Source organism: Pseudorasbora parva, chromosome 10, assembly GCF_024679245.1.
Source record: "Pseudorasbora parva isolate DD20220531a chromosome 10, ASM2467924v1, whole genome shotgun sequence".
Lineage (NCBI taxonomy): Eukaryota > Metazoa > Chordata > Actinopteri > Cypriniformes > Gobionidae > Pseudorasbora > Pseudorasbora parva.
The window spans coordinates 45,802,688-45,825,554 of record NC_090181.1 but is presented as its reverse complement, the minus strand read 5'-3'; the positions used below and the strand labels follow the sequence as shown (position 1 = coordinate 45,825,554).

Sequence of the window (22,867 nt, the reverse complement as noted above, 5' to 3'; positions counted from 1 at the left end):
GAGAGCGTATGCAAGTGTATACACACTATACTGTCCATGTCCAGAAAGGGAATAAAAACATCATCACAGTAGTCCATATGAGACATCAGTGGGTTAATTAGAGTCTCTTGAAGCATCCAAAATACATTTGGGTCCAAAAATAACAAAAACTACGACTTTATTCAGCATTGGCTTCTCTTTTGGGTTTGTGTTCAATCCTCAAATAAAGATTGGCATGGACAGTATAGTGTGCATACACTTGCATACGCTCTCGGACTAAAAATAAAATATCTTAAACTGTGTGTGAAGATGAACGGAGGTCTTACGGGTGAGGAACGACATTAGGGAGAGGAGTTAATGACAGATATTTCATTTTTGGGTGAACTAACCCTTTAATGTCTAGTGACATATCAGGGCCATTTTATGATTAATTAAAATACATTTCTTACATACAGCTCCTTTAACCAAGTGGTCTCAAAGTCATTTTTTACAGATGTATGATAATAACCACTGGTGTAGTTCATCACAACTGAACAACATATGAGCATGGTCCACAAAGTTTGGCAACCACACTGCAAAAAATGCTTTTCTTACTTAGTATTTTTGTCTTGTTTCTAGTCCAAACATCTAAAAATTCTTAAAACAAGAAGTATTTACTAGACAAGCAAAAGTTATTGTCTTGTTTTGGGAAAAAATAACTCAAAATGAAGAGAGTTTTTGCTTAAAATAAGATAAATAATCTGCCAATGGGGTGAGAAAAATAATCTTAATTCAAACAGAAAACAAGATTATTTTTCTCACCCCATTGGCAGATTCTTAATTTTATTTTAAGCAAAAACTCTCTTCATTTTGAGTTATTTTTTCCCAAAACAAGACAATCATTTGTACTTATCTAGTAAATGTTTCTTAATGTAAGAATTTTTAGATATTTGGACTAGAAAAAAGACAAAAATACTGTATATTATAAGAAAATATAAGTAAGAAAAGCATTTTTGCAGTGCAAAAAGTGTCCAAGAGTTCCTCACTTTGAACATTATAAATATATCCATGTCCTAAAATCTAACACACTTCATTTATTTCTTTGAGCTGCCCGGCCTCTCTGCAGTTCTGCCTGTTCTTCGCTTTCTGGCCTAATGTTTTAGTGATTGGATACATTAAGGTAATTGTTTGCAAAAATCAGACGGAGAAAAGCAATTTGCATCCCTCCACCACATTAATCAGCCGTTTCTGACGGAGACAACCCCACCGCGGTGGCCACATGCTCTTACTGAAGCGTCCGCTGATTCCTCACAGCTCGCTAATGTCCTGTAATTGGGCCAAATGTGCAGAACGAGGCTGCAGTGCATCGTGGGAAACATCGTGGTGCTCTCTGTCTGTGGTCCGAGCGCTGCACTCCCCCCACCGCTCTGTCTGCAAATCTCACAACTCAATCAGATTTACACCGCACGCATAAACACAGCCCAGCCGCCCAACCGCACTGTTTACTTAAGAGGCAGAAACCTGTGTGTGTGTGTGTGTGTGTGTGTGATGGGTAGGTTTAGGGGCAGGGGCAGTGTAGGGGGATAGAAAAAACAGTTATTTTTTTTAATACAGTATAAAAACCATTACGCCTATGAAGAGTCCCCACAAAGATAGTGAACCAGACGTGTGTGTGGGCATGTTTTTGTGACATATGAGGACACAAATGTGTATAATAACATGGGTATGACATATTAGTGTTGAAATCCGATGGAAATGACATTGGTGTCAATGAAGGCCTTTCTGAGCCATCGGATTTCAACACTAATATCTTCATCTGTGTGTGAAGATGAACGGAGGTCTGACGGCTGTCCAACCACAGGAGGAATTAATCACACAATTTACATTTCTGGCTGAACTAACCGGTTCCTTTAAGCTGTTTATGAGCATACATTTGATGAGTTTTTAGCAGATTAAGATGTGGATGTCTGGTCTTACTTGTGCAGCGAGTGGACAGTGCTCCTCAGGCGCCCGTCTCTGGGAGTGCTGCAGGGAGGTTTGGGCGTGAGGACGCCTGCGCTGCGTCTGATTGGCTGGCTCATGGGGATGCTGGGAGCGTAAGGCTGCGCTGAAGCAGGCATGAGGGTGTGTGATGCCAGAACAGCCTGAGACACAAATAAAGACAAGAGTAAGTCAACGTGTCTGACACTGCTGAAAATAAACCGCTAATTTAAAAGTGATGTTTGGATTTAATGTGCAGCATAAGCTATATGTATATAGTTGGTACATTTCGCCTAAAGAGTGTAAATGACCGTTTACACCAGGGGTCCCCAAACTGGAGGGCCGCTGTCCTGCAGAGTTTAGCTCCAACCCCAATCAAACACACCTGAACCAGCTAATCAATGCCTTTATAGGCCCTAGTAAGACAGTCCAGGCGTCCCAATTCACACACTATCCATACTAAATAGTATTTGAAAATAGAATTAGTACGTCCCAAATTGTAGTGTGCTGAAAGAATATGCCAAAGATACCCGGATGATGGTTTACGATTTCCGGTCAGAATCTGAAGTGCGGATCGACACACTCTCTAACAGCGTATATTACCCACAACCCACTGCGAGTTGGACGCGGAGTTGATTAGAACTACAAATGTGCGGATGTGCGAGTCCAACAGTTAAGTAGAGAGGTTTAGATAAAGGTTTGAGTGATCAATAATCAGTATCTAACCTGACTAAAGATATTTATTCAGTGTTGTCCACATTATATTTCACCTGCAGCAGCATTGAGAACTTTTGTGATGAAACGTTTGGCCATTAACTTTTAAATGCATCATTATATTAAAGATGACAAACACACGAGGAGACGCATGGAGTCTCTGCATTAAAGACACACACATGGCAGATCAACGAGTGAGAGTGTGTGTGTGTGTGTGTGTGTGTGTGTGTGTGTGTGTGTGTGTGTGTGTGTGTGTGTGTGTGTGTGTGTGTGTGACCAATGAGATCATCAGGGCGGGATTTAGCTGATGATGGACAGATGATCAACAGAAACTGACCAATGAGATCATCAGGGCGGGCTTTAGCTGATGATGGACAGATGATCAACAGAAACTGACCAATGAGATCATCAGGGCGGGCTTTAGCCGATGACGGACAGATGATCAACAGAAACTGACCAATGAGATCATCAGGGCGGGCTTTAGCCGATGACAGCCAGATGATCAACAGAAACTGACCAATGAGATCATCAGGGCGGCTTTAGCCGATGACGGACAGATGATCAACAGAAACTGACCAATGAGATCATCAGGGCGGGCTTTAGACGATGATGGACAGATGATCAACATTAACTGACCAATGAGATCATCAGGGCGGGCTTTAGCCGATGACAGCCAGATGATCAACAGAAACTGACCAATGAGATCATCAGGGCGGGCTTTAGACGATGACGGACAGATGATCAACAGAAACTGACCAATGAGATCATCAGGGCGGCTTTAGCCGATGACAGCCAGATGATCAACAGAAACTGACCAATGAGATCATCAGGGCGGGCTTTAGCCGATGACAGCCAGATGATCAACAGAAACTGACCAATGAGATCATCAGGGCGGGCTTTAGACGATGACAGCCAGATGATCAACAGAAACTGACCAATGAGATCATCAGGGCGGGCTTTAGACGATGATGGACAGATGATCAACATTAACTGACCAATGAGATCATCAGGGCGGGCTTTAGCCGATGACAGCCAGATGATCAACAGAAACTGACCAATGAGATCATCAGGGCGGGCTTTAGCCGATGACAGCCAGATGATCAACAGAAACTGACCAATGAGATCATCAGGGCAGGATTTAGACGATGATGGACAGATGATCAACAGAAACTGACAAATGAGATCATCAGGGCGGGCATTAGACGATGATGGACAGATGATCAACATTAACTGACCAATGAGATCATCAGGGCGGGCTTTAGCCGATGACGGACAGATGATCAACAGAAACTGACCAATGAGATCATCAGGGCGGGCTTTAGACGATGATGGACAGATGATCAACAGAAACTGACCAATGAGATCATCAGGACGGGGCTTTAGCTGATTACGGACAGATGATCAACAGTAACTGACCAATGAGGGGGTGTTTGGAGGTAAAATGTGTTATTTTGGCAAGGTTGCTGCTAAAATTCGCACTCATGGGTCTATATATCCCATAATTGAGGTCGCTTCAACCCGCGGACATAGAAAACAACTGGCGGAAAAAAACGCGGAGTTGACAACACAGTGCAGTTGAGCTCTGTTGACATTTGACAGCTAACGTTATGCGTCGCTCCGCTGCTCTGATTGGTTATAGGTCTGTCCAATCGAGGTCTTTCCTGGTCCGGTTGAAACACGCCCCATAATCACAGCCCAATGAGCATCAGACTCATATTCTGACTAGAGCTGAGGATGACCACGTCTGGCTAACCAAATTGTGTCACGTAATAGAAAACTATGAACGGAGGTGCAGGATTGAACAACTCTGCGTGACCCTTTATTATTAATCATCTGTTTGGCAACGTTAATAATCTCTTCGTTAATACATGAACAATATGCCGTGCTGCCGCACATAAACAGACATGCTTATTTCAATAGGAAGTGAAATGGAAATGGCAATCTAAATTTTGGGGTGTCCAGGCTGGCCAGTAAGATGTCAGGGGTGTCCCGTGCCACCTCTGGCTCCGCCACGGTCTCTCACAGGGCTCGCAAAACAACTTTATCAAACAGACATAATGATTTATCTCTCATCCACTCGCGATTGATTGGAATATTCTTTTTTTTATTACTTGGCCTGCACGATCAGTGGATATAAGCGTGGACCGTGCATCTCACACACACACACACACACACACACACACACACACACACACACACACACACACACACACACACACACACACACACACACACACACACACACACACACACACACACACACACACACACACACACACACACACACACACACACCTCGATGCAGATTCAGACAAATCAAAGCATGATCAATACTTCTGCATATTTTTCCTTCAAATATCAGGTCGAGAGAGTGAACGACACACATCAAGAAAGGAATGTAATTTCACTCTTTAAGGTCACCCGTCGGCAGACCAGGCTTACATTTTAGTAGCCCGTCTGGAAAACACACAGTCCCGGGACGTTGGGATTTACGAGCCCTGGCCAAATATATGTCCAAATCTGATCCCAAATCGCAATGTACCAACACCACCTCAAATAAAGGCTTCTCCAGCCTGTGACAGCGCTAATGTTCAGTTAGACACGTACACATAATCAATACGATCTATAATAATGCAATACTGTCACATATAAAAGACATTTTTACTCACATTAGTGTTCTGCTTCATTCAGTCATGTAATCTCATCCTGTCAACTGGATTTACTCCAGTCTCGTTTACAAACGAATCCGCGGTGAAATGAAGCGAACAAATGCACAATGTTTTCGCACGTGAGCTGGATCTTCATTAATAATAAACTTCATCCATGCATTCATAATATTGGAGTCTGAATCAATCGTATGGCATGTTTACTGCTTGGAAGTTGATCTGGTTTAGCTTCACGTAGGTCGATGTTATTTATCTAAAACATGCATGAGTCTGTGGGCGGGGCTACAGAATCAGGCGTTCTTCTTCTTATATCACGCTGAACTTTTATATTAAGGCTGAAAATAAAGTTGATTTCTCAATTCATGACCCCTTTAATGACAATTGTAATTTATTCCATGCAAATTATACACATGGACAACTATTTTAATTCCTACCTTTAGTGTCATGGGTATGCGACTCTTTCACATTATAAACAATGTCCTAAATAACTTGTCATGCTCAATTTTTTGTTTTTTTTCAACAGTCAACATGCCTAACTCCTTAAGATGTTCACTACTCAAATGAAACTGAGGATGCACATTTAATATTCTTCTAATTCATTTATTTTGAGCCTTCTGCAATCAAATAAATGCAGCCTTGCTGGGTAGAAGAGACTTCTTTCAACATTAAAGGCTCTTAACGATTAAACTTTTGGCCGGTGGTGTGTATTTGATTATTCTCCGTGATATAGAGCAGAATCTAATAGATTTCCTCCTCGTTTACCGTTATAATGTCTGCTTGAACCTGAAAAATGCTGCCACTGTCTGTCTATTTCAGGTTTGGATGAGATCTGCCTGCAGAGTTTGAGCCTGTGAAGGAAAGACCTTATCTCGGTCTTTATTAAGAGCAGCATTTTTCCTTCAAGTCATTCGAGGTCAAGCACAACAGCCTCCAAAAGCCAGTTCATTCACTCACAGGGAAGAAATAAATGAGACGGCTTATCATAACAGCCACTAAAAACTTTATAATCGGACATACCAAAACACAAGAATTCTTCACATTTCAGTCTTGTTTAGACAAGTTTTCATCCGAGAGAGCTCTTGGACTCCGTAAACATATTTTCCATGCTTAAATGCGATTTAATGGCTACCGTTCATTGATTCGAAAGGGGACAAAAAAGCATTCTTTCCGTCTCAGTCCTCTGGCGTTTGATGAATGAGTGGATGGGATGCACCGGTTTGTGGGCCAGGAAAGGGCAGCTTTATAATGCTGCCAGGTGGCTGAGGGCCAAACCGTAGAGTCTGAACCCAACACAGAACACTACGGCCCAATTACACACTCCGCAATCACCGCGCTTTGCCTGCTTGCTTTCCATCTCCGCTCTCACCGTTCTTACGATTTCATCCACAAATCAACTCAACAAGAGCACTGCAAAAAATGCTATTCTTTCTTAGTATTTTTGTCTTGTTTCTAGTCCAAACATCTTCTACAAATTCTTAAAACAAGAAGTATTTACTAGACAAGCAAAAGTTATTGTCTTTTTTTGGGGAAAAATAACTCACAATTAGGAGAGTTTTTGCTTAAAGGTGCACTATGTAGTATTTTTGCAGTAAAATATCCAAAAACCACTAGGCCGGTGTTATATATTTTGTTCAGTTGAGTACTTACAATATCCCAGAAGTTTCCAACTATTTGTAAATTGTGAGAAAATTGCTATTTTAACTGAGGACAGGGACGTGTCAGCATAGCGTTTGAGCGAGTCGCCTGTCAATTGCGTCATATCTGCGTTACCCTCGGTTTCGGCTTTTATTTGGCAGGAGCGCTTTACTCTTAGCAGTGTGAACAAGTGAACCCACGGAGTAACGCCATAACATCATTTTAAACACACTTAAATGTATCTAATATGATAAACAGAGCTGCTTTACCTCAAAATCATAACCGGAAGAGCGGATCTGTGCAGGCGCCCGGCGACTGTGTCCCGTCCCTTCATAATAAAAGTCCCGGTATTCGCGAGGCGGGTATTTGTTTAACAATCGCTCCAGCGGCCGTGCTCAGCTCCTCAACACTCGGTCCTGCTCTGCTTTAGACTACAGTAATGTTAATAACCGCATGCATGAACGTGATTTCTGCCCGAGTCCTATTTTCCACCGGCTGTGATGAGAAGACCACATCTCCCAAGATGCTGCGCTCACACTTTGCGTCATCAAACTATGCCTTTGTTTTGAATAGGCGCCCTCCAGTGGACGGAAAGCTGCATAGTGCACCTTTAAAAGAAGATAAATAATCTTTAAACAAGATAATTTTTCTCACCCCATTGGCAGATTATTTCGTTTATTTTATGCAAAAACTCTCTTAATTGTGAGTTATTTTCCCCCAAAACAAGACAATAATTTGTTCTTGTCTAGTAAATGTTTCTTAATGTAATATTTTTTACAAATTCAGGCTAGAAACAAGACAAAAATACTAAGTAAGAAGAACATTTTTTGCAGTGAGGAGGCAACTGAGGGTTCACAGTAAAACTTTTTATATCCATCAAATGATCTTATATTTGTTCAGTGGCACTGCTTTTTTAAATTAAGATATTTATATGTGATATGATCTGAAAGCAAAACAACTGCACTTTTAATATCCGTCAATCAAGCATTTTTAATAAATTGTAACGAGTAATTCGAATTTTTTTATCAATGTGTATTTGTCATTTTAACAGAGCTAAGGGCTGGTGGTGCATGAGACATTGGTCATTCTGTGTTTCTGTAAAGAAACTGATGATTATAGATTAGACTAGAGCGAGTCTAGAGCGAGACTAAACTACTAATACTAATTCTATTACAAATAACAATATAAAAAACGCTATGGTCTGATAAGCTGCTGGGATATAATGAATATTAATTACGTTGTCTGCATTTGCTAGAACTGATTTGGTGAAATGCAAACCGGGACGTTAATAGATGAGCACTAGTTCCGCCAACTACCCAAGAAACCAGCAGTGGCTTCTGTTTGCTCTTAAAGGCTGAATACTTCCAGTTTAGACAGAAAATGCAACCCCGAATATATCATGTGCATGCAGCGCATCAGTTCTACTCTGTATGCAAGTCTCTCTCTCTCTCTCTCTCTCTCTCTCTCTCTGTGAGTGTGAGAGAAACACAGAGCTCTCTCAGCTAAGCAACAAAGATAGAGAGCGAAACGCTCAAGCATTCAGCGAGTTTAGCAAGTGGAAATACACAGATCAGGCATAACATTGACAGTTGAAGTGAGTAACACTGATGATCTCTTCATCACGGCTCCTGTTAGTCGGTGGGATATATTAGGCAGCAAGTGAACATTTTGTCCTCAGAGTTGATGTGTTAGAGGCAGGAGAAATGGGCAAGCGTAAGGATTTGAGCGAGTTTGACAAGGGCCAGACTGTGACGGCTAGACAACTGAGCTAGAGACAGCTAGAGTTTTTGCTTAAAATAAGATAAATAATCTGCCAATGGGGTGAGAAAAATAATCTTGTTTTCTGTTTGAATTAAGATTATTTTTCTCACCCCATTGGCAGATTATTTATCTTATTGTAAGCAAAAACTCTCTTCATTTTGAGTTATTTTTCCCCCAAAACAAGACAATTACTTTTGCTTGTCTAGTAAATACTTCTTGTTTTAAGAATTTTTAGATGTTTGGACTAGAAACAAGAAAAAAATACAAAGTAAAAAAAAGCATTTTTGCAGTATATATATATATATATATATGCTAGCTGACTAAACATGACTACAAGAAAAAAAACATTAACAACCCTGGGATGGTCTTCTCTATTGTGATATATATCGGGAGGGGCGGGGCTTGATTGTGTCTGTGGGAAATTGTTTGGACGGTTGTGGTTTGCTATTGGCTGATCTCATGCGAGTGACAGCTGGCCCCGCCCTCAAGCAGGATTTCAAGTTGACACAACAATATTTCCATTAGTTGAGCCAAACTCAAAGTCCTGAAGCGTGTTGCCTCGAGTTTTTGCATTTTTGACAGTGTGGAAGAACTGCACATTTCTGATGAAAACATGTTTGAATGTGCCTGTATGAGGCTTGGTGAAGTCTCAAAAGAAGAGCAGTGCTTCATGGGGAGGTTTAGGGAGTATCCGCTGATCCAGGACTGACTCATAAACAGAACAAACATACACACAGATGACCACACACACTATTACACACTCTCCACTGGTTTACTGTAATGCACCGTGAGGTTAGGACCTAAGATGGACGCCTCCTCCGAGGGTGGCTTAATGAAGTCCTCTGGAGACTGAGGAATGATTGCTTCACAGTACCAGGGAAGGGGATCATTTTCCCATAATCCCCTGCAGAACACAACTTGTGCCAAGAAAAACAAATCTCCAATTGTATTAATTATAGACGTACGTCAACTCAGTGACATCAGTGCAGCTGAAAAGCGACACTATTATAAGAAGATGCGATGTTCACAGGATCTGATGTGAGTGTGAGATGCACAGCGGAAAGAAAAACACGAGCAGATCGCATTTCAGACAAATCAATTCTGCCGAAGAACCGGGAACGTTAGAATGAGAGTCACTGAATTTACTGGGTCCTTTATCCTTAAAAAGAAAGCCAATTGTAAGAGCACACTAGCATATAGCAGAGCATGTACACTTCCATGGGACAGGGTTCAACATGAGGGTCAGCGTGAGAGTCTGAAATCAAATCTAATATAAATATTAGTTGAAAAACTTAAGCTAAACGGAAATTAGACACTGCTTTGACAATGAACTGAAAAAAAGTTAAAGTTGAAACAAAAAAAGAATTAAATGGAAATGAATCAAAACTAAAACTGAATATAGTATATAAAGACAAAAGCACAAAACCAAATCACTATAAATTAAACTAACATGAAAAACTAATAATATGAACAAACCTATAAAATAACAATAAACATTGCTTCAAATTCTGCTTACTGTTTTTTCCAGAATATGTCACATTTTTTAAACAAGCTGCAACTTATTTTACAAAGTAACTTACATAATGCAATTAATGGAAATATAAATCAAAAGCAAATACTTTACAATTCAGTTTAAATTGAAGATATGGATGTGGCATTCACCTATCATGTGAAGTTTAAGGCATCATCTGGCCCTTACTGCCAGAAACATCAGTGACAAAATAACTTTAATAGCACTTTTCGCACGGGATTAGTATTATAGGGACCTCTGTGATTTAGAAATGACTCCCCCACATCTGAGTTTTGCGTGGCGCATTCGCACGGGATAAGCAAAGCCTGTGATTTTACTCGAAGTTACTGACTTCTCCCGGATATGATGTCAAGACTTCGTTATAGATATAGCTGTATGAAATCATAAACAGGCATCGATATCGTTTTGGTTATTTTACAGTAGCCTCATAAATAAACATAATTTCGTTCAGTTAGTGAACAGACGCCATGAACTGAGCTCAGACCAGCGGCAGGAGTCAGATTTCATTCATCACGAGTGAGAAGCCGACGATATACAGCGGAAGATTCAGTTTCAAAACTAAATGTAAAAGTGCCCATTTAAACAAGCCTGTGATTGGACTGTTCTGTTCTGTTTATCATTAAGAACAGTATTGATGTTAATATTAAACACACCATTCAATCAGATTACTCCCAAATTGGTACTCATTCTAAAGTGAATTATTATCCGTGTGGGCGCGGCTCCACAGGAATTCATAACGGTGCGCATTATGAATGCAGACTTTATTCTTCGTGAAAGATAAGGATAGAAATGCTCACAGGAAGAAAAAAAAAAACTTGCAAAAATGATAAACGATCCGCCTAATTCTGGCCAAACCACAGAGATGTTGATTCGCACGGGACTAATATTATCACAGGACCTCGGTGTTCGGTGAAATATGGCCGGTCATTTGAGGGGGAATTTTTTCTTTACAAATTACAGCCATGGCGATTCGCACGGGATTAAGATCACAGACATCCTCAGCCATTATTACAAATCACCAGAGGTCCAGATAATACTAGTCCTGTGCCAATAGGGCTAATGACAGAAATATAACAATCTGAAAATAAATATGCTGAAATTTAAAGTCAGAAATGTTTGGTGTAAAAAAAAAAAAGAAATAGAATTTTCTTCTTGGCAAACAAAAAGGCTGCATTTTTTAAACAAATGGTTTTACATTTACTTAAATATTTATTACAAAGATAACAATAAATCCGCGTTTCCACCACAGGAACTTTACCCAGGAACCAGGAGCTTTGGGTGGTACTTCGTGTGTTTAGACCGCAGGAACCAGGGTCTAAATGAAGTTCCGGGTAAATATTTCCCCCTCCAAACGGCCCTGCTCGCGAGGTAGTACTTTTTCAAAGTTCAGGAACTTTCGAGGGCGGGACTTGGGCGCTGAACATGCTGATTGGTTTAGCATTTTATTTCAACCGGCATTTTTAAAAGTATTTTGCGAGGTTCGGTCTACGTTTAGTAAATATCAGTCTCTCTGTCTGATGGCGCGCGTTCGTCTCAGCCATCTCACGATCGATGTCCGTAATAGCTGTGTGGTGTGACAGGCAGCGGGGCGAGGGACCGCGAGAGCGGGCCGGTGATTAATGTTCACGAGGGCCAGCTGTGTGGCACACCGGTCTCGTCTCGCGGCCATGTGACGGGAGCATATAAGGAGGAGCAAGAGCTGCGGAAGACGAGAGAGGACCAGGCCTGGAATTTTATGTTATGTTTTGTTTATGTGTTTGTGGGCAGTCGTCCGTGAGGGGCTGCCCACGTTTTATTTTGTGTGTTCCGCGGGCAGCCCCTCACGGACGACTGCCCGCGGTTTTACTTTCGGTTTGTTTATTTCTTTTGAATTAAAGTTTGTTTGAACGTCCGCCGGTTCCCGCCTCCTTCCTTCCCATCTACAAACCGTATTACAAGCTGATAATAATATACATTGTCATTTTAAATCTAGCTTTTCAAGCTTTCTGATATGCTAGTGCTCTTTTCTGTCGTTGTTAATTTCCTCTTTAGTAAACCTATACATAACCAGCAAAAGCAGCACAGCTTGAATCTCTTCCATACTCGTTATTAATTTTTTTACAGTCTATATTTTTCACCATGTAAACAACCTGACCGATTACTTTTAAGTGTGCGTCCTTACATGACGTGACAGCGTGCGCCGCGCTCATGTTGACGAGAGAGGAAAGCTCATTTTTCTGAGGGGTAAACTTTTTATTTCGTAAGTTATGAAGATAATGTTGGAGTAATGACACAGCGTATATTGCCCCAGGCAGTTTTTACTTTAACTGCGCCTGACAGAAGATTTTTTTTTTTTTCTGAGATGATTATTACACTTTACAACAAATAAATAGCTTGTTATATAATGCTGTATTAGTCCCGGTGGTCATTAAGAGTTGCTATTGCTACAGTTAACACATTCCAGCTGCTGGAGAAAACAGCGTTGACATTTTTGATGCGGCAGACAAACTGCATGTGACAAAATGATTGCGACTGAAAGTCAGCACATGTAAACACCAGATCGGTTTAGATAATGTCTCATGTAAACAGTCCACTAAATCTTTCAATCGGTACACACAAAAACGATTACTGTTCGTCAGTGACTTGGAGGATCAGTCGCGTGCAGTCCTACATCACCGGACTAATCTGCCTAATCTTCACGGAACTTTATTTAGCGGTGGAAACGCAGACAGCTGCAGGTCTGGGGCGGAGAAAAGTTCCTGGTACAAATTGTTCCGGGTAATTTTGGTGGAAACAGGGCTATACTAAACAAAAATGTGAAAATTAACATTCAGGAAGATTGCTAATCATTTTCCAAAAACATTTTAAAAACTGTTCACACGCTGGCAGTTTGCTTCCCTTTAAATACATTTGTTTTACGTAGGTTTGGCATTATAATAAATGTTTGTAATGAATGCCACAATCATTTATTTGTTTTATTGCTATTCTGTTCTGAATGGACAGAGAAGAGTACTAAAGGGAACTAAAATATATGTTTATAGTAGGGCTGTCAATCGATTAAAAATAATATTCACGATTAACCGCATGATTGTCATGAGTTAACACGCGATTAATCACAATTTAATCGCACATTTTTATCAGTGATGTCTCTCATTTTAAGAATATAAAGGAGTTTTTACACTGGCAGTTTAGTTCAGAGCAGGGCACAGTTCATTTGAAACATGGCTGATGTGAAGCTCTCATGCGGAGCTGGGATCCTGGAACAGTGTCAGAAACACGGATTCAGGAGCACTCGTTTATTTATTAGCATTTTACATTATTTCTGAATATATAATAAAATATAATAATAATAATAATATTATATTATACTTTACAACAAATAAATATAAATTATAATAATTATAATTATTATATTATAATATAATAATAAAAGGTAATACACACACACACAAAAATTCTCTGTCAACAATGCAATGCAACTTTGACCCGGTGCGACTTATTTTCCAGAAAATATGTTATGTAAATATGTAACCATGGTAAAGATATCTGGCAGTGAGAATATTACTTTTTTTTTAAGGCAAGTAAATGTCTACTAATCAGAGCAGTTATTATGGAGCCTCACAGAGGGGGACAGTAACTAAGCACATTTACTTGAGTACTGTAATTAAAGTGTACTTAAAGGGATAGTTCCCCCATAAATGAGCCTGTAATGTTTATCTGCTGACCCCCAGGGCATCGACATGTAGTCAATAACACACGATCTGGTGTAGTTAAGACAGCGCCAGAAGTGAATCTTGTGAACTACGCCAGAGCGTGTGTTATTGCAGGGGTTTTCAAACTGGGGTCCGGGGACCCCCAGGGGTCCTCCAGAAGGTTCTAAGGGGTCCCCAGAAAAACGTTTGATAATTAAAAGATAAAGCAAAAATGGATAAAGTCTACTGACCAATCTAACTGTTTAATTTCTAAACGTTTCTCACCTTGTTTGCCATATACAAACCTTTCAGAATTGTATATATTTGCTTAGTATCTTGCTAGTGATTTTTTTCTCACTATAGTCCCTTTTATCATGCTCACTGGGTTCGTAGAGCAGAATTCCTAATGCGGTACGCAAGCTGCTTACCAGTACATATTTTTATTTGTAAAAGTTCTTACAAGAACTTTTTAATTGAACACTGTGGCAAGGGGGGCGTGGTTCAGCGAGGTCTGCAGCGGGAGAGAGAGCCGCGGGACAAGCGGTACGTGAGTGGGTTGGAAGCAGATTAATAACACCTGTCTCTTGTTCTAGTAATGAGCGCGGAGAGGGGATAAAACATCAGTGGAACCGGAGATCGAGGAGAGAGAGAACCCGGACGGTTGATGCCAAACCCCCTGTACAGAGACTGAGTAACCGGAAGCCGGAAGTGCCGACCCGGAAGTGATCGAGAGATCGTGTTTATGAGATTTCACACATGAGTGTGTGTTTATGAGTTATAGAGAAAATAAAGAGACAAGCATCAACCGTCCAGCCGACCCCGTGTCCTCTTCCTTCCTCCTTATATCGAACATTGTTACAGTGGTGCCGAAACCCGGGAAGGAAGTAGGACAGCGCCGCCGCCATGACTACACCAACGCCCTCCGCCACGCCGTTTGCGGACATTATCACCTCTCTCGCGGCCCTCCACCAGGAACAACATCAGTCCATGCTGGAGCTGCGGGCGGACCAGGAGCGCCGATTCGAGGCCATCGTCCGCGGCCAGCAAGAGGACCGCGAGAGGTTCCGGAGCTGGATAGACCGGGAGGTTCGCACCGAAGCCGCCGGGCTCGCCAGCGCACCGGTCCACGTGCCCCTACACAAGATGGGGCCACAAGACGATCCCGAGGCCTTCATCGATCTTTTTCAGAAAGCAGCGGAGGCCTGCGGGTGGCCCCGGGCACAGTGGCCGGTGCGCCTCATTCCACTGCTCACCGGAGAAGCCCAGGCGGCCGCCCAACAACTGCCGGTGGCGAACCTCCTGGATTACGAAGATCTGAAGAGGGCCATCATCCAGCGGGTCGGTCGGACCCCCGAACAGCACCGTCAGCGGTTCCGCTCGCTGGAGTGGGGGGAGACAGGCCGGCCCTTCGCGATGGCCCAACAGCTCCGGGACGCATGCCGCAAATGGCTATTGGCCGGTGGAAGCGACGTGGACCACATCGTCGATCTGGTGGTACTGGAGCAGTTCATCGCTCGGCTACCTAAGAAGACCGCCGAGTGGGTCCAGTCCCACCGGCCCACGTCGCTGACGACGGCCATCAACCTGGCGGAGGACCATCTGGTGGCGTGCCCGGGGGTCGGCGAGCCCCGACTAACCTCTCCCTCTCTCTCTCCCCCCTCTGTCTCTCCTTCTCGCCCTGTCCCTCTCCCTAGGTCACGCCCTCAAGGGCCCCCTCGCATTCCCCCCAGAGGCCGGGGTGGAATGGGCCCAGGGCAGTACGGGAGTTCGAGGGCTGCTGGGGTCGGGCGGGGATAACGGTTCCGGTTCCACCCCCCCTCCACGCTCATATTCCAACCCACTTCCCGCCGCAGGGGGCGGCGGGCAGGCCTGGGCTGGCCTGCTGGCGGTGCGGCGACCCGGACCATTTTGTGGACCGATGTCCAATGATGGACATCGGGACAATGATCCGGGTCCCGGACGTCCAGCGGACCACCCCTGATCAAGCAGGAGAGTACCAAGTTCCTGTGAGTATCAAGGGGGGTACATATCAGGCCTTGGTGGATTCAGGATGTAACCAAACCTCGATCCATCAAAGCCTGATGCAGCCTGGGGCATTGGATACAAGCCGCATGGTTAAGGTGCGGTGTGTGCACGGGGATGTGGTGGAATATCCGGTTGTCCCAGTCACGATACAGTTTAGGGGAGAAAATCATAGTGTTGAGGTGGCGGTTAGTCCCCACCTCCGGCATCCGCTAATTCTGGGGACGAATTGGCCCGCCTTTCCGGCGTTATTGGGGTCGATATGCGCGGAGGCCGCTTGGGGGAACAAGGCTAGGAACGGGGCGGTGCGGGTGCAGGTTGGCGAGACTGATACGGGGCCCTCGGGAACTGCTTCAGAGGAACCGAGCGGGGTCGAGAGACTGATTCTCTCGGACCGCGATGACTTCCCTCTGGAGCAGTCTCAAGACGATACCCTAAAACATGCTTTCCAACAGGTCCGCACTATCGACGGTCAGTCCCTTCAACCCGCCTTGCCCGTCACGTATCCTTATTTTGCCATAATTAAGGATAGGTTGTATCGAGTGACCCAAGACGCTCAGACAAAAGTGGATACAACCCAGTTGTTAGTACCAAAGAGCCGCCGGGAAATGCTTTTCCAGGCGGCTCACTCTAACCCAATGGCGGGCCACCTGGGACAGGCGGCCACGCTGAATCGTTTAATGACCCGATTTTTTTGGCCAGGCATTCACGACAATGTGCGCAGGTGGTGCGCGTCTTGTCCTGAATGTCAGTTGGTGAATCCCCTGGCCTCCCCAAAAGCGCCATTGCGCCCCCTTCCATTAATGCAGGTCCCCTTCGAGAGAATTGCGATGGACCTCATCGGGCCATTAGAGCGATCCGCACGCGGACATCGTTTTGCGCTAGTTATCGTGGACTACGCAACACGATATCCGGAAGCAGTGGCTCTCCGCAACATCTCGGCGAAGAGTGTTGCGGACGCACTGTTTCGTTTAATCTCCCGAGTGGGGATTCCGAAGGAAATCCTCACTGATCAAGGCACGGCGTTTATGTCACGCACGCTAAGCGAATTATACGGGTTATTGGGCATCAAATCGATTCGGACAAGCGTCTATCACCCACAAACAGACGGCTTGGTCGAACGATTTAATCGCACTCTTAAATCCATGATCCGTAAATTCGTACTTGGTAAAACTTGGGAGGAGGGGCCTTCTTTGGCCAAAAACGAAATTCAATATGTGCTGGACTTGCGAACAAAACTCCACACCTTGGGGCGGCTATCTAGGGAGAATTTGTTGCAAGCCCAGGACCGCCAAAGCCGGTCGTATAACAGGGGTACGAGACTACGCAAATTTACACCGGGAGAGAAAGTGCTCGTATTACTCCCTACATCGAGCTCTAAATTAATGTCGAAGTGGCAGGGGCCGTTTGAGGTCGCACGACAGGTTGGAGACCTCGATTATGAAGTGATACGGTCCGATAGGAACGGGGCACGGCAAATATATCACCTCAATCTCCTGAAGAAATGGAATGAGGTCGAATCAGTGTTGTTGGCGACGGTGATCGGGGGAGAGGATGATCTCGGGCCAGAAGCGAGCATCAAAGCACAATCGGTCGCACTGGCCCCTGGGGGAGATCACCTCTCACCGTCCCAACTCACTGATCTCTCAAAACTACAGGCGGAATTCGCCGACGTGTTCTCGCCCCTACCGGGACGTACCGACTTAATTCAGCACCATATCGAGACCGAGCCGGGCGTGGTAGTTCGCAGCCGGCCGTATCGCTTACCTGAACACAAAAAAAAGTAGTTCAGGAAGAATTAGGGGCAATGCTCGATATGGGAGTAATAGAGGAGTCCAACAGTGACTGGGCGAGCCCGATCGTTTTGGTCCCTAAAACCGACGGCTCGGTCAGGTTCTGTGTGGACTACCGCAAGGTGAACGCAGTGTCGAAGTTCGACGCGTATCCAATGCCGCGGGTTGACGAGTTGCTTGATCGGCTGGGCACGGCTCGATTTTATTCGACATTGGACTTAACGAAGGGCTATTGGCAGATCCCCTTGTCTCCATTGTCCAAAGAAAAGACAGCCTTCACCATGCCGTTCGGATAGCACCAATTCGTCACGCTTCCCTTCGGTTTGTTCGGGGCACCCGCTACCTTTCAGCGCCTCATGGACAGGATTTTGCGTCCCCATGCCGCATATGCTGCTGCCTACCTGGACGACATCGTGATTTATAGTCACGATTGGCAGCGGCATATGCAGCATGTCCGGGCGGTCTTGAGGTCGTTGAGGGGAGCGGGGCTCACGGCCAACCCGAAGAAGTGTGCAATTGGGCGGGTGGAGGTAAGGTATCTGGGCTTCCACTTGGGTCATGGGCAGGTGCGTCCCCAAATTGATAAGACCGCCGCAATTGCAACCTGCCCGAGGCCCAAGACCAAAAAGGAGGTAAGGCAGTTCTTGGGGCTGGCGGGATATTATAGACGGTTTATACCAAATTATTCGGACCTCACCAGCCCTCTGACTGACCTTACTAAAAAGGGGCTACCAGATACGGTCCAATGGACGGAGCCGTGCCAGCAGGCCTTCACCCGAGTTAAGGCTGCTCTATGTGGCGGGCCGCTTTTACACTCCCCTGACTTTTCAGGACGGCTCCCCGGCCTGAGTCGGGCGGTGGGGGTATGTGGCAAGGGGGGCGTGGTTCAGCGAGGTCTGCAGCGGGAGAGAGAGCCGCGGGACAAGCGGTACGTGAGTGGGTTGGAAGCAGATTAATAACACCTGTCTCTTGTTCTAGTAATGAGCGCGGAGAGGCGATAAAACATCAGTGGAACCGGAGATCGAGGAGAGAGAGAACCCGGACGGTTGATGCCAAACCCCCTGTACAGAGACTGAGTAACCGGAAGCCGGAAGTGCCGACCCGGAAGTGATCGAGAGATCGTGTTTATGAGATTTCACACATGAGTGTGTGTTTATGAGTTATAGAGAAAATAAAGAGACAAGCATCAACCGTCCAGCCGACCCCGTGTCCTCTTCCTTCCTCCTTATATCGAACATTGTTACAAACACCTTCAGGTTTATACATCCAACATTAAGTATATCCAATTTAAATTTGGAAACATTGTTGTACTTAAAATGTCATACTTACTATTTATTTAACAGTTTAAATGTTGTTTCATACATAAAAATATTTAGAAGGATTTAAGGGGGTCCCCCATAAAGGTGCATCATATTTGGGGGTCCTTGGCATCGTAAAGTTTGAAAACCCCTGTGTTATTGACCTTACCGGAAATGAAGCGCGTTCTGTTGGCTATAGCGTTGTATTCGAGGTAAACAATTATATAAATATTATATCGATTTCTCACACAAACTGATAGTTTTGTGTCTTAAGTAGGGATGGGTATCATTAAGGGTTTAACGGTATTACTACTCTTACCGATACTGCTTATCGGTCCGGTACTTTAACAGTATTCTTATCGGTACTTTTTGATACACACACACACACACACACACACACACACACACACACACACACACACACACACACACACACACACACACACACACACACACACACACACACACACACACACACACACACACACACACACACAATTTAAAAAAAATACACAGCCTACACAGTGCTTTCATTTCAGGAAGAATTCTAGTAATCAAATGTAAAATAACACTGCATAGTTTATCATAAATAGCCTAAATGAATGCTTATTAAAGCTGAAGTTATTCATTCAAGAGCTGTGAGTGATTTTATCTTTGCATTTGGTTGTTTAATTCGCAGAGGCTAAAAAAAAAAGTCAGACTATCACAGATCTAAAGTGTAACCCAGCTATGTTTGAATGTTTAGTTCTGACCTCGGCTGTCGTTTGCGCCCCTCCCTCTCTCTCTCTCTCTCTCTCTCTCTCTCTCTCTCTCTCTCTCTCTCTCTCTCTCACGTCATGTGTATTTTCAAAAGTACCGACAGCAGAACTGATAATGTCTGAGCTTATCAATACAACAGTTTTTCACAATCCATCCCTGGGGCCCGTTTAATTCGGGCTTTCGGTACCCATCCCTAGTCTTAAGACATCAGTGTGTGGTCATGAGCCTCAGGGCTCTGTGTTCATGTTGTCTAAGCATGTTTTTTTTGCTCTCATAGAATTGTTCCCCATTCACATCATTATATGACCGACACACAGCAACGGTTGTCGGTCCTCGAAGTCGAAAGTCGTAAAACTTACATTAATATTAATAATATTGCATTAGTTGATTTACTTGTTTTTGTGAAGGTAATACATTGTCAAATATGTATAAACTTAAATAGAAAACCTATACAAGTAGTTATGTCTCTTTGTATTCATTTGTCCTGTTATTGACGTAATGCGCAACCAGATATTTGAATATTCGTGTCTGTTTTAGAGGGGATATTCAAACGTCATTTTTGAGCAATTTTGACAGCCCTAGTCTTACGCTAGTATGTCAGATGGAGCATCACTGACTGGCTTAAACCATGATGGCATAATGTGCATTTATACAACAAGAATAAAATAATGCATTGACATAAAAAAGGAAATGTACTTTTGATACTACTTTTGAAAACAAATACTTCTGTACTTTTACTCAAGTTTTTACAACTTTCACTTCTAACGGAGTAATATTTGACCAGCAGTAATTTTACTCTTACTCAAGTACTGAAGTTGTGTTTTCTGTCCTATAATAACTGGGCTGATAAAGGACATGGCTTCCTCATGAAGCAGCACAGATTGTGTTAGATGTCCTGATACCTGGTGTCGTGTGCGGCTCTGGTCCAGCAGCTTTCGGGACCGCAGCTTCTGCTTCTGCAGCTGTTGGATGGCAAACTGGAGCTGATAGCTCCCTGTGGCCGACGGCAGCATCGAAACACTCACCGAATCGCCATCACACACAGACTCGGCTTCAAACGCAGCCCGGATACTGAAGAGAAAGAGCACAACAATTGGGACATAAGAGGAGGAAACTAGTCGAGATGCATTTCAGAGTCCCAGCAGGCCTGACGAGAGAAAACCTTTATTGAGAAATGTTATTAATGTAGCTGATGCCAACAGCATCATTCGCGTGAATGTACATGAGATTAGGAGGCAGCAATCAGAGAACATGCTCATTTTTATTGATTAATTGACCTATCAGTAAGACTCGCCCACACTTAGTTACTTTTGTTAACTCGGACAAACAGATTTGCTATGTCAATGACGGCTGTCAGTGTGTAAACCTCATCCCAAAATGATTTTTAGACACAAAATGTAGCGTATCATCTGAATGATGACCAAACTTTACTGATGGTTATGAAGTTTATTACATAATTTTTCACTGTAAGAGCCGAACAAACAAAGCACATGAAGTCTGCAACATTAACGTCTCATTCACTCTTCGTTGCATTATCATTAACATACACATCAAATGACACAAAACAAACATATACAGACCATGAGCCTTTTCGTGGGTGCAGTTTAGAACTGATAAATCTGCAAAACAACTGATAAACTGCGTGAAAGCTCGCCCTTTCACTGCCCATAAACTATAATACCCATCAAAATAAGAGTCCCTCAACTACAGAAGACAGAAAATGTAGACCGTAAACATATTCAAAAGCACAGAAATATCAAAAATGTAATTCTAACAAATTAAACGCTAAATCCCAATGAAGTCTGTGACACAGAAGGAACACCACTCGTCGAGGAGCATTTAAGTGGGACTTAAAAATCTAAATTATTTAAAAATATTTGTCGCCTTTGGCTTGGCTTGCTCAGTTGGGGACACTAAAATTATGATCAAGTTATTCAACTAAATATACAAATAAAATTAATAAATTAGGTCTTCTTTAATTCTATAAACTATAATACTGATCTGCCAACATTGTCGTTCTCTGATAAATTAAAATAAGCTGATAACATCACTGTTTTCTCCAGAGCGACTGTACAGCCAAATCTAATTCTGTTGCAATATTGTCCTGTTTGACACTGTGAAGCTGCTTTGACACAATCGGCATTGTAAAAGGGCGATATAAATAAAGATGATTGATTGATAAATATGATGGGAGATTAATTTGGAAACGAGAGTTTACGGATCACAATGGAGAAGCCCATATTACGATCGCAGATGATAACCTCCAGGATCAACACAGTTCATGTACCACAGGGTTAGGTTAAATTCATTTACATTTAACCATGTTAATATGGAGAGATGCACTGAAACGTAGACCATTGTTTATCTGTTTTTCATTTAACGTACACCATTACATGATGTGAGAACAGTTAGTTACCTATCACTAACTTTAATCGTAGCTTAATGAGAGTATGACAACCGGAAAATCCGGTCAGAATGCCTTGAATCAGTGTCACAGTACCCCAGTAATCGCTTCACCATTCCTGTAGCATTAACACCATCAAACCGATGAGAGCTACTGGCTCACCGATAGGTCAGTTATGCATTATGACAGAGAACTACTGGAAGGCAAAAGAGAAAAAAAGAAACCTTTCTCAGGGCTGCTTTCCTTATTGTGGAAGACAGGGGTTTAAACACCCGCCCTGCAGAATGTGCAGTCATGCCCAAACCACGGACCAAATTCACAAAACATTCTTAAGAATGCTATTTTCTTCTTATCTAATCATGTTTTTGTCAAAGACTTCATCTGGATCGGATTCAGAACAATGATGAAAAGTCCATCAACACCTCTAAAGCTTCAGTCATTTAGCTCATCCTGGGTCCACATTTCATCCAGTAGCATTAGGAGGTGTTGATTTATATGCAGTTTAATGTTTGATAATATGTTAGCGTACATGTGCATGGATCATTCTGGATCTGGAGAGTCTGCACTTTTTCATAAGATAGGGCTACTCTATGACGGTCAAAACGTGGATTAGCACAAAATGGTGGGGAAGCTGTTATGTGTCCAAATTGCAGCCAAAACGTGATTCATCAAATA

General features: G+C 43.3%; 1 protein-coding gene across 1 annotated transcript in view; it reads right to left on the bottom strand.

Moving 5' to 3' along the window:
• Positions 1 to 22,867, bottom strand: part of ttll5 (tubulin tyrosine ligase-like family, member 5) — a 219,989-nt gene that overhangs the window by 30,843 nt on the left and 166,279 nt on the right. The window contains exons 28-29 of the mRNA XM_067456243.1: positions 20,691 to 20,859; positions 1,936 to 2,102 (exon numbers count right to left, since the gene is read on the bottom strand). Coding sequence (XP_067312344.1) covers positions 1,936 to 2,102; positions 20,691 to 20,859 — 336 coding nt within the window. The remainder of the gene's footprint in view (positions 1 to 1,935; positions 2,103 to 20,690; positions 20,860 to 22,867) is intronic.